General features: G+C 46.1%; 1 protein-coding gene across 1 annotated transcript in view; it reads right to left on the bottom strand.

The window, feature by feature from the left end:
- Nucleotides 1-6,054: 6,054 nt before the first annotated feature.
- Nucleotides 6,055-11,573, bottom strand: part of LOC125431531 (interferon-induced GTP-binding protein Mx1-like) — a 29,908-nt gene continuing 24,389 nt past the window's right edge. Inside the window, 2 exon segments of the mRNA XM_048494405.1 lie at nt 6,055-7,572; nt 9,933-10,148. Of these exon segments, the coding sequence (XP_048350362.1) occupies nt 7,342-7,572; nt 9,933-10,148 (447 nt within the window). The 3' untranslated portion in view covers nt 6,055-7,341.

The raw sequence follows: 11,573 nt of genomic DNA, 5'->3' as shown, positions 1-11,573 counted from the left end.
TTGTCTTGGAAAGTGAAACTCATGCTGAGTTGTAGCTCCACCCTGTCTCAGCCCAAAGCTGGGGAAATCGAAACTCAGCCAGTCTGGTGTATTGTTAACAGGATGAGGAAAGTTTCCTTCTGGACATAATAAGCATTTGTTAGAAAAGAGAGGGGAGGAAAATAAAATCATCTCCATTTCACAGTAACGTTAACTTCTCTTTAACTATTTGGACCACATCTGAGATGTATTAAAAGTGTCAGTAAATTTTTGGTGCCTCTTAAAAACTTATCCTGATAATCCTAACAAATCTAGAAGTAAATTTCTTCTTATGCACAAAGAGAAGAATCTGATAAAAACTGATAAAAACTGCACTGTAGGGATAGAACACTTTTGCTCTGTTCTGTGTACTTTAGACCAGTGTTGCATTTTGGGCAGTGCCTTATATATTTAATATCCAATACAACACAGTTTGCATTTACTGCAATTTCTTAAAAGTTTGCCAGATTTGTGTTTGTAAGGAGAAACAGATCATTCTGTGCTATAATCTATACTTCCATTGCACACACATAGAGGGCCACTACCCACTTACCTCACTAAACTGCAACGCCGCTGCGACCCCGCAATGAAAAGCCTCCGTGGCTTCTGACCACGGAGACATTTGTTCCCCACACGTTTGCAATTCTTGAAATAACGCGGGCAGCAAAGAGCGGGAGTTCCGTTGCAATGAGGGGAATGGAGCGCTCCGATTGGCCGTCGAACGTGTGCGTCATGAGTTACGAGAAAGTGCCGGCCAGCCGAGGGCGGGTCTCCAGTGTGATTGGCTGGGAAGTGGTTGTTTATGATAGGTTCGCACGAGCGTGAGTGCGAACGTCATCAAAGAGGCGCTAACAGCCCTCTATTAAGACGTCGGCACATGCTGACGTCAGCAGTAAATCGTTGGCTGCGCTTTCTGTGGAGACACGTCATCAGCAGTGTTTGGAAGTGAAAGCAGAAGCCAGCTCGCACGCACGCCTCTTGTACTTCCTCATTCGCTCGGCGCCGACATTTTCCATTTGCTCGGCACGGGCTTTGAACAAGTTGAGACGTGAAGACGTGACTTCGACTGGATGTCGACACGTGTCCACGTCATCACTACGCGCACTTTTAGACGGGGACACCCCCACTTAACAAGATGGCGCTCCCTGTTCCCTGATTGGCCGTGAGCTGCGCGTCACAGCGAATCAGCCGCGCGCAAACAGCCGAGGTTCCCCACAACCCCGCGGCACCCGCGGGGTTTTTTAAAAAGTTGCTCTTTTTAGCGGAGCTAATTTGCCGCGCAGCCAGGAGGCGGGAGAGAGGTAAATCCCTGGCAGCCGCGCAGTGAGCGCCGGAGATGTGGGGAGCGTCCAGGACCCCCGTGGCTTTTAAAGAGGTGACCCCGCGGCTTATGGTGAGTGGATAGTGACCCAGAGTTGGATTCTGCCAATCATTTCCATGAATTGAAAATACTTCTGTCAGAAGAATGTAACTTCAGTAAAAGTGTCAGAAAGCAAAAGAGCCGACCATTTCGCTCTCTGGTCAATTTCACCCTCAGCTTGCGCCTGACGTTTTGTGCGCAGCTGAAGGGACTGTCCCTGCCTCCATTTGCTGAAGGTTGCCCCAGGACGTTTGCTCTGCAGAATCTGATCCTGGGTGCCTTTCGTCCCAAAAAGTACATAGTTGTACTTAGCTGATCCTGCCGATTCCGGCAACATATAGTTTCCCTCTTATTTTCAAGGAGCTATTTTCATAGTTTTATATGCAGACACACATAATAGAATCTTAGCCACTCAAAAGATAGGTCTGCCACCCAGTGAAAAGCATTGGATTGACCCTCCCTCCACAGATTGACAGTTTTTTTCTGTGCAGTTGGATTATTGGAACCTTCTGTTAGACTTTTTGCATATGACAAAAAAAATGAATTGATGATTTGTGGATTCGAGTAATGGAAGAAGAAAATAGATCTGATAAAGTGTGAACCTTATTAGTAATAATAATTAAGGATTAATTTTTCAATTGCAACTCGATAACAAGTAGTAAATTTTAAACTGCATTTATATTTGGTGCAGACAAAATTGGGAGCCTTCCCTCTCCTCTTGTAATATGTTTTATGCACTTTTGTTTGTATGGTTTTTCTTCTTGTTGTATATCCTCAAAGTCTTGATTTTAAACACTCTGTTGTTTTCTTTTTATAGACTGAATTGTTGACTCTCTCTCTATATATATACACACAAATACACTATATATATATATATATATATATATATATATATATATACATACATACATACATACATACATACATACATACATACATACATACATACACACACACACACATACATACACAATATATATACATACACATATATATACACAATCAATATGGTGACAGTTACCTCCCCCCAATCCCATCCACGGGGGGGCCTGGATGACACGAGGATTTGATGGCTATCCCAGCTGGCCAAAATCTTGGTGGAACAGGTCCATTTTACAGGCCCTGCGGAAACTTTGAAGGTCCTGCAGGGCCCTGGTCTCCTTAGGGAGCCTGTTCCACTAGGTAGGGGCAGCCCTGGCCCTTGTAGAGGCCAGCTGGATCTGTTTGGGGCCAGGGATTTCCAGATGCTACTCTGAGGAGCGGAGGGCCCTAGCGGGGCAGTATGGGGAGATGCGGTCCCTTAGATATGCAGGCCCAATGCCGCTAACAGCCTTAAAGGTAAAAACCAGTACTTTAAAGATGGCCCGGAACTCGATGGGCAGCCAGCGTATATGGTATAGGACTGGAGTGATCCAGTCCCAACACGATGTTCCTGTTGGTAATCTGGCTGCTGCATGTTGCATGAGTTTCAATTTTCGGACCGTCGACAAAGGCAGGCCAGCATAGAGCGCATTACAATAATCTAATTTGGAGGTGACCATTGCATGGATCACAGTGGCCAGGTCGGAACGAGCCAGATATGGAGCTAGTTGCTGTGCTTGCTGCAAATGATGGAAAGCTACCCAGGCAGTCTGAGTGACCTGGCCCTCCAACGATAGTGTGGAGTCCAAGGTCATTCCCAGGCTCTTGACAGACGAGGCTAGTTGTAAAGCCTCGTCGTCTAGCAATGGCAGGCAAAAGTCCATCGGTCTCTTCTCCCGTCCCAGCCACAGGACCTCCGTCTTCGTAGGATTTAATTTCAGCCGACTTGCTCTCAACCAACCCACCACGGCCTCTAAACAATGCTGGAGAGTTCCAGGGGCCCCAGATGGGCTGTCCTCCATCGTGAATACAAGCTGAGTGTCACCAGCGTACTGGTGGCACTGCAGCCCCAAACTCCAGACCACACTTGCCAGGGGGTACATGTAGATATTGAAAAGCATCAGGGAGAGGATCTCCCCTTGTAGCACCCCACATTCAATGGGGTAGCGCCTGGAGAAACGAGGCCAGCAATTCAAAGCTGAACCGCAGACTCCAATATTGGCGAGGCAGTGGACCAAAAGGTCATGATCTACCACGTCAAACTCTGCGGTGAGATCTAACAACATCAGCAATGCCAACCCACCTCTATCTTCTGCATCAATTGTTTTGACCCTGTATTAATTGCTCTTCAATTGCTGTGATATTTCTAGAGCAGCAGTGATGTAGTGGTTAAGAGCAGGTGTATTCTAATCTGGAGGAACCGGGTTTGATTCCCCGCTCTGCTGCTTGAGCTGTGGAGGCTTATCTGGGGAATTCAGATTAGCCTGTGCACTCCAGCACACGCCAGATGGATGACCTTGGGGTAGTGATGGGATTTGGCAAGTGCCAGTAACACAATCCAGTAACGAAGGAGTTAATTGTTGCATGCTAATTAGTTAGTGAGGTCAGAAGTCAGTGACCAGGTAATTGATACCTATTGGTTGGGTGGGCTACATGCAGGTCTGCACGTAGGCTTTAGATATATCTTTGTGTTGCACTCTGCACGTGCTCACTCAGTCAGTTCAGTTCCGTCTATAGCTTAGTAGCCATGTAATAGTCTAAGCAGCAAGCTGGCTGTTGGTGCTAGCTAGTAAGAAAGATGTTTATTGTTTTTCTTCCAAGTTTCCCTTCCCTGTAATAAGTAAACTTTATTTCAGTAAAGCAACTGGTCTCTGCCTCATTATTGCATTAACTCTGCTAATTAAGTATTTGTCCACACAACAGGTAGTCACAGTTCTTCTGAGCTGTCTTAGCCCCGCCTACCTCACAGGGTGTTTGTTGTGGGGGAGGGAGGGAAAGGAGATTGTCAGCCCGTTTTGAGCAGGGACGTAGGTATAGATTTTTTATGGGGGGTTCAGGGGCAAGGCCACGCCCCCACCCACCCCTGGGGTGTGGCCATGCCTCCCCAAGCCCTGCCCCCAGCCCCAGTACTTGTCAGCCCGGGCAGCCGCTGTGATGCTGGAATCCACCCCCAAACAGCATCACTTTCAATGGTGTTTAAACTAGAGAGCCCAAATTCTCCTTTAAATCCACTTTAAAGGGAGAATCTGGGGTCCCCAGTTAAAACATCATTGAAAGTGATGCTCTTTTGGGGTGGATTATCCCCCATCCTAAAACAGTAACACTGTTTCATATTCTTCCTTTAAATCCATGCTGAAGGGGGTGGATTTAAAAAGAGAATCTGGGGAAATTTTGGGGGTGCCTGCTGTCAGGGATGCAATTGTTAAGCTAGCAGCACCAAACTTTCAGCATACCTTTAGGAGACTCTTCTGATGATACCACCCAGGTTTGGTGAAGTTTGGTTCAGGGGGTCCAAAGTTATGGGCCCTCAAATGTGTCACCCCCTTCTATTTACTCCCATTGGAAACAATGGGGGATGGTGTCACCCCCTTTGGGAGTCCATAACTTTGGACCCCCTGAACCAAACCTCACCAAACCTGGGTAGTATCATCATGAGAGTCTCCCAAACAAGTGTTTGCAGAATAGCAGCCTAATTGTTAGGTTTCGGCCCTTAAATCAATAAACGAACTCTGGATCTGTTGATCAGTAGAGTTTATTGGAAGGTAACCTGTCGAACCTGGCTTCAGTGTCCCCCCTTTATCCAGAAATGATTCCCCCTCTCGTTTTCCCAAAGAATGTGAGAAAGAGTTACATTGGGAGCATAGGTGCCCCAAGGTCAGTGACAGTTAGAGATAAAGCCACCTGGACTCTCACCCCCGCAGAACAACAGAAACATCCTGTTTCCCCTGGGAGTAACAAGTGTCAGGGACAAGCCTTGTTATCTACCAAGCGTGTGAAATCATGAAAGCACGATCAAGGAAAGAATGTTCCATTAGCACAGTGATAACATTTAGCAGGCTAAGTACATATATCTGAAAGCAGTTACATTGACAGCAGTGCATCTCAGTCACCTAAATACAATCATTGTCTATTTTATAGCTTTGGCCCACCTCAATCAATTAGGTGCCATCCCTGACACTAATTAATTAATTAATTAATTAATTAAACTTTTATACCGCCCCATCCCCGGGGGGCTCTGGCCGGTGTACAACATAGGGGAAACAATATAAAATAAACATTTAAAAACAGCGATAACCATAAAAACTATTTCTAACAATATATAGTAGATTTCAATAAACTAAATAGCGTACAACAGTCTATATATAAGTTTCCATCCCCTCCCCTAAAAGGGAGGAGTGGCGTCCAGTTTTCTAGCTTTAAAATTCCCTCCCCTTCCAAGAGGGAGGAATGGCGAGTCTCATTGGATGGCAGTGGGCCCAGATGTCAAGGGCCCGATAAGGCCCAATAAGGGCCGATAAGGGGGGGGCACCATCAGCGGCCAGTTCCTCCAAAGGCCCGGTGGAACAGCTCCGTCTTGCAGGCCCTGCGGAACTCACCAAGGTCCCGCAGGGCCCGCACAGCTGGAGGAAGAGCGTTCCACCAGGCTGGAAACCAAAGCCGTGAAGACCCTAGCGATGTAGAGGGATAACCGCGCCGGCGCTGAGGGGCCGGGGACCACCAGAAGATTGGCCTCGACTGAACGAAGAGGCCTCACAGGGACATATGGGGTGATGCGGTCGCGAAGATACGATGGTCCCAGGCCGCGTAAGGCCTTAAAGGTCAACACCAGCACCTTGAAGATAATGCATGTAACTAAGGTTGCCAACTGCCTGGAGAAAGAATGTCCTGTCCCTTTCATAGAAGTTTAATGGGATGTTATTTATTCCATGCCATGAAAGCTTCAGCAGCCCATTTCTGCACATTTGCTTGATTTAAAAAGAAGGAAGTTTTTTCCAGGCCCACTGACAATTCTAGGTGTAACTGAAGCCCAATAACTCTTTTTTTTTTTAAAGGAAAACCGATTTCCACAAGTATTGGAGTGAAGAAATGGTAGACTGGGAAAGGGGGAAATCCAATATGGTGCAATAGCTGGAGTGCTAATAAAAATTTATGCTCAAGTCTCTACTATCAAATTGACTGATTGATTGGCCTTGGGCTAGTCCGTGTTTTATCCTCATCAGCCTTCATAGAGCTGGTGCGAAAAACCAGATTGTTATCCTACACCCCTTCAGGAAAAGACAGAAAGTACCTAATCCTTTCCCCACCCTGTCTCCCTGCTCCAGACTGCCATTTCCCTACACACAAATAAGGAAAGTTCCTAGGCCAGTGTGCTTGCTTTCTCCAAGATGATAACAGATTAGCTATGAGATTATTTTTGGACAAATGAACACTAAGGCCAACTGGTGCTTAGGGATGCATTTTCTCTTAGCTGGTGTATGGGGGCCAAAAGGGCTCTGGAGGCTGACTAAGGTTGGCCTCTGGAATGCCCCTGGGACACTAGTGTGGGTGGGCCGGAGAGGAGATGGACACCATGGTTGGATGTCTCAGGGTCCGCTGCAGGCTGCCACTGGCGAGTTTGCCCCTCCACCCGCATTAGTGCCCCAGAAAAGGCAAATCCAATGACACAAGCCTGCACTGGCTTTAGAGGGGGATTCAAACCCCTCCCTCCTGATTGTGCTGTCAGTCTTACCTCTCCATAGAGATGCTAGTCAGCCCGGATCATGACTTTCTCTACAAAGCTGATGGTAGAGAGCTACTACAGCAGAGGTTATCCATAAACTACCAGCTGTTGATCCTCAACTGCTGTTAAAAATATCACAGACACACTACTTGAGACCCTGTCTCATGAAAGTAATGCCACAATCTATCTTCATACTCTACTTGGAAGAAATGCATTGGGTAGAAAGGAAGAAATGGTAAACAGCCAATACTCTCCTCTTTGTCATGAATGAAGGTTGAAATACAGTCTTAAAATCTAATATACATTAATGTCCCTAATTTTGTATTTTCAAAGTATTTAGTTAAATATCACTATGGACGAGCAACACAGAAACACCTCATGTTTATATTGGGAATTTTGCTAAGCACTCTCGAACTTTGGTGAGACGGCTGATCCTTTCCTTTAGGGTATTCCTCCTATTGCCAACATTGTTTCGCTCCTTAAGGAATTTGCTCAACTCCTCTTTCCTTTGCAAGAGCTGCAGCATTGCATTTTGTAACTTTTCAGCATAATCTTGGAGAATGTAGGTCTGAATGATCAGAGGAATTTGAGTACCAAGACGGATTCCAGAACTCTGAAAAGAAAATTGAAGAGAAATGTTTTGAAGGCTGGATCAAAAAAATGACAAAACCAGAAAATGTTATACGGGGACTGCCTATCAGTACAAGAGATCATATATTTAAATTTGGATTCTTGGTCAAGGAAAAGAAAGGTCAAGCTTCCAAACACATCTGAAACAGAGAGAAAATGGAATTTTTTTTAAAAAAGAGGTAGTAGTGGTTGCAATTCTCTCAAGCAGCTGATATTGAAACAATCCTTACAGTTATGGACAAGGGTTGCCAGCTTCCCTCTGGGGGTGGCCGATAACCCATCCCCTAGGATCCATGAGCAGTTCCTGCTCAGCTGGATAATGGGATGAAACACGTTGGTAAAATGGGAGTAGGGGGAGGTACACACATGGCTGGTGTCCCCAATGCGATGGATGTTGTTTGTGGTGTGACCCAGAAGAGACCTCATCCTACCAGGTGATGCTGTAGCATTCAGCCCAAACTGAATTGTTAAACCACAGTGTCTTTGAGGAATGCTATAGTACAGTGATGGCGAACCTTTTTGAGACCGAGTGCCCAAATTGCAACCCAAAACCCACTTATTTATCGCAAAGTGCCAACATGGCAATTTGACCTGAATATTGAGGTTTTAGTTTAGAAAAAACGGTTGGCTCCAAGGTGTTCGTTACTCGGGAGTAAGCTTGATGAAGCAACCATGCAACGCTTTGAATGGGTGAATCATGACCCTAGGAGGGTTTACTGAGAAGCAAGGCCAGCCTAGATTATGTGTGTATGCGGGGGGGGGGGAAAGATTTTCCACTCCCCCTACATGATGAACTCTGTGCGCCTGTGCCCACAGAGTGGGCTCTGAGTGCCACCTCTGGCACGTGTGCCATAGGTTCGCAACCACAGCTATAGTATCACCCCCAGTATATTGTCATTTCTGGGTCACACTGAGTCCTATCACTGAACTGGGGACATCAACCCATGGCATTCACCTCCCCACCGCCTCCCACTGATTGCCAGGCAACTCTATTATAGACTTAGGTTGTTTCCACACAGCCCAATAACAGCGCCCTAGGGACGGTAAAAACACCATTCCTGGGGCACTGTTTGCACAGAAGGCACTGCTGCATCGCAGCAGCGCCATACTCATGCCACCCAAGCGGCGTGAAAACGCCGCTTTTGAGCCTTGCTCGGGGAGCAAGGTTTTTCAAAAGTGGTATCTTCCACCTGCTGTTGTGTGAATGGCAGCGGGTGGAATCCGGAGTTTTTCCCACACCGGCCCCAAAAGGCTCCTTCCTTCCTCCTGGCTTCCTTCCTTCCTTCCTTCCTTCCTTCCTTCCTTCCTTCCTTCCTTCCTTCCTTCCTTCCTTCCTTCCTTCCTTCCTTCCTTCCTTCCTTCCTTCCTTCCTTCTGTGGAGGCCAGAGGACATGCCTCCTGGCCTCCGTCCCTGCAGTTGTCACTCTGGCCATGGGGGCGTGTCCCCTGGCCTCCACAGAGCGATGGAAGCCAGGAGGAGGTAAGGAGCCATATGTGGGGCTGCGTGGCTGTGTGGAGCCTGCTCCGTCAGCTGTGCTGTTCGTGTGAACGGCCCCGGGGCTTGCATCGGCATGAACCATGCCGATGCAGCCCTGCTGCTCTGGCTGTGCGGAAACAGCCAAAGACAAAGGGCCATGAGAGTCAGTGCACATGCTGAATTGTGCAGACTAAAAGTGTCACTGAATCTGCCTATTCAACATTACAAGCCAATGATGACTCCCTTGTTATCCAGGCAACTCACTGTGTATGCTTAATTACCATAGTGCAAAATAGGAAGCCTAGAAATCAGCAAGGTAATATCTTCTGTCCTTCAAAGCCAGCCTCAGCTTCTGCCAGCAATGCTGTGTCATGTCTGGAGAACCAGAACTGCTGGCATTTTGCCAAGTATTCCTGATAAGTGCAGAGCCAGAAGCCTGTAAATCTTCCTGTTCTGTTGATACAGCTGGTGGGGCTCTGTGAGACTTGACCAAGTCTTCATCTGATGAACAGTCAGCCACAGCAGGGGAAGGGGAGGGGGTCATTACACTTACATATATTGACAATACAGTCCAATGTCACCCATGTTAACTGTTTGGATATAGAATAGTCCCTAGAATGAGAGTAGCCATCGGCGCCTCATAGTGAAAGCCTGCTTATTTAGAAAAGGGATTTTCAAACTCTGACAGAACGAGCTATTCAACATTGTCACTCAATCCTTTGGAATCAAGTGTGAATATAGTTAAAACATCACAAAAGAAGACAAAATAATTAGAATTATACTTTTGTTTTGACTTTTTAATGTTCTTGGATATTGGTTATGTTCTTTAATAAATCTTAAACATACTTAAAAGGAGGCAAACTCACTTTGAAGTAGGCATTCAAGTGGCAAGTCATTTCTTCCATGGAACACTGCCTTGCAGCAGTTGGAGCTGAATAGGTGACTTTTTTTGTTCTAACATCCTTTAAATCTTCACTATAAATGCCATCCTGGCAGTATACAATACGTTCCAGTTTAAACTGATTGTTGATCATAGATTCTGCTTCCTCCTCTTGCTTCATTTTGAGATCTTCAATATTATTCTACTGGGACAAAAGCAATTTGGTACTTTGCTTAAGATATGTTTCAAAATGAGAAGCAACTTACAGGATTTCTAAGCTGAAGGTAAACCTTAAACATGAACATATGGGGTTCTAGGAGCAGATCTGTAGTCATAAATCTGTGTGGACAGAACAGAACTTTCACATCTCCCAAAGTGTGGTGCTTGTGGCTCAGTAGACTCCTGAGATTGGTGCCAAGTGGTCTATAATGACGGATAATTGGTGGAAACAATCTCCCCCCTTGTGCACAAGTAGAATATGACTGAACAGAGCAATCCTAACAAAAATGTTTTTCTTGTGGGTAAGCATTGTGAGTAGGATTCTACTTAGGAAGGCTGTTCTAGGGATTCAGCCTAATAGGCTAAGGAACTTGAGGAAGGGCTAAGGAACTTGAGGAAATAGAATCTTCTCAGCTCTCTTCTATAGCTCCCATTTGACATATTGTTTCACCTAGATCCCTTGGGGCTCCTTTGTCTTGTGAGGAGAATCATGATGTTTCTCCCCAATATATGTCCATATATGTCCAAATCCTTGGAAGAGGAGGTTCTTACAGGGTTTCAGGACCTCCCAAGTTCAGAACAAAAAGCTGTCATTGCTAATCTAGACTCTACTACCTCCAAACTCATTCAGCTAATGCAGTCTTTGTCCTCGGCTCTAGAGAGTCAGGCCTCAACATTCTGCTTTGTGCTTGAGTGTCCTATTGCACCAATAAGTCCTTCTAATTCGTGACCTCCAGAAATCATCTCAGTCGAGAACTCTATGCCGAAGTCGAGACCCTTGGCACTGCCCCCTATCACAAGAACAGCCTTACCCTCCAGAAATGGCTGCATCCTCCCTGACATTCCTGGAATCACGGACTTAGAGCACACCGAATGACTCCAACCTCCAGCTGGCCTTTCCATCCTATCATGGAATATTTCAGGATGGGGGAACAAACTCAGAAACCCTCTCTTCTGCTTGTGAGCTACCTTTAAGAGAGGCTGATGTGATGGTCTCAGCCTTCAGGAAACATGGGCCAATTTCCATATTTGCTTTATGAGCTATAAGTCCCTTTCTGCCTTCCAGGCCAAACCAAATTGTCTAGGTCCTGGTTTGCTAGTATTCCGATGGCCTTTTGCATTCTAGTTTCACAGTCAATCCCCAGGCACAGGCCCTTCCCTCCTTCGCTCAGACAGCTCAGGCTGTTCAAATTCTTTGGGAGGATCTCTCTCTGGTCCTTGTTAATGTTTATGTTCCTCCTGGTCTTCAGAAAGCTACCTTGTGTGAAATTTGGGATAACCTATCCATTTATATTGAGGAGCTTGAATGTAGTCATCCCTCCTCTGAGATTGTTCTAATGGGGGACTTTAATGCAAGAGTAGGTGAAAATTTAGCTTCCCTTCTTGAGCAGGAAGGTTTTGATGATGA

Source organism: Sphaerodactylus townsendi, linkage group LG04, assembly GCF_021028975.2.
Source record: "Sphaerodactylus townsendi isolate TG3544 linkage group LG04, MPM_Stown_v2.3, whole genome shotgun sequence".
In the NCBI taxonomy this organism is placed as follows: domain Eukaryota; kingdom Metazoa; phylum Chordata; class Lepidosauria; order Squamata; family Sphaerodactylidae; genus Sphaerodactylus; species Sphaerodactylus townsendi.
This window is presented reverse-complemented; position numbering and strand designations above follow the sequence as displayed.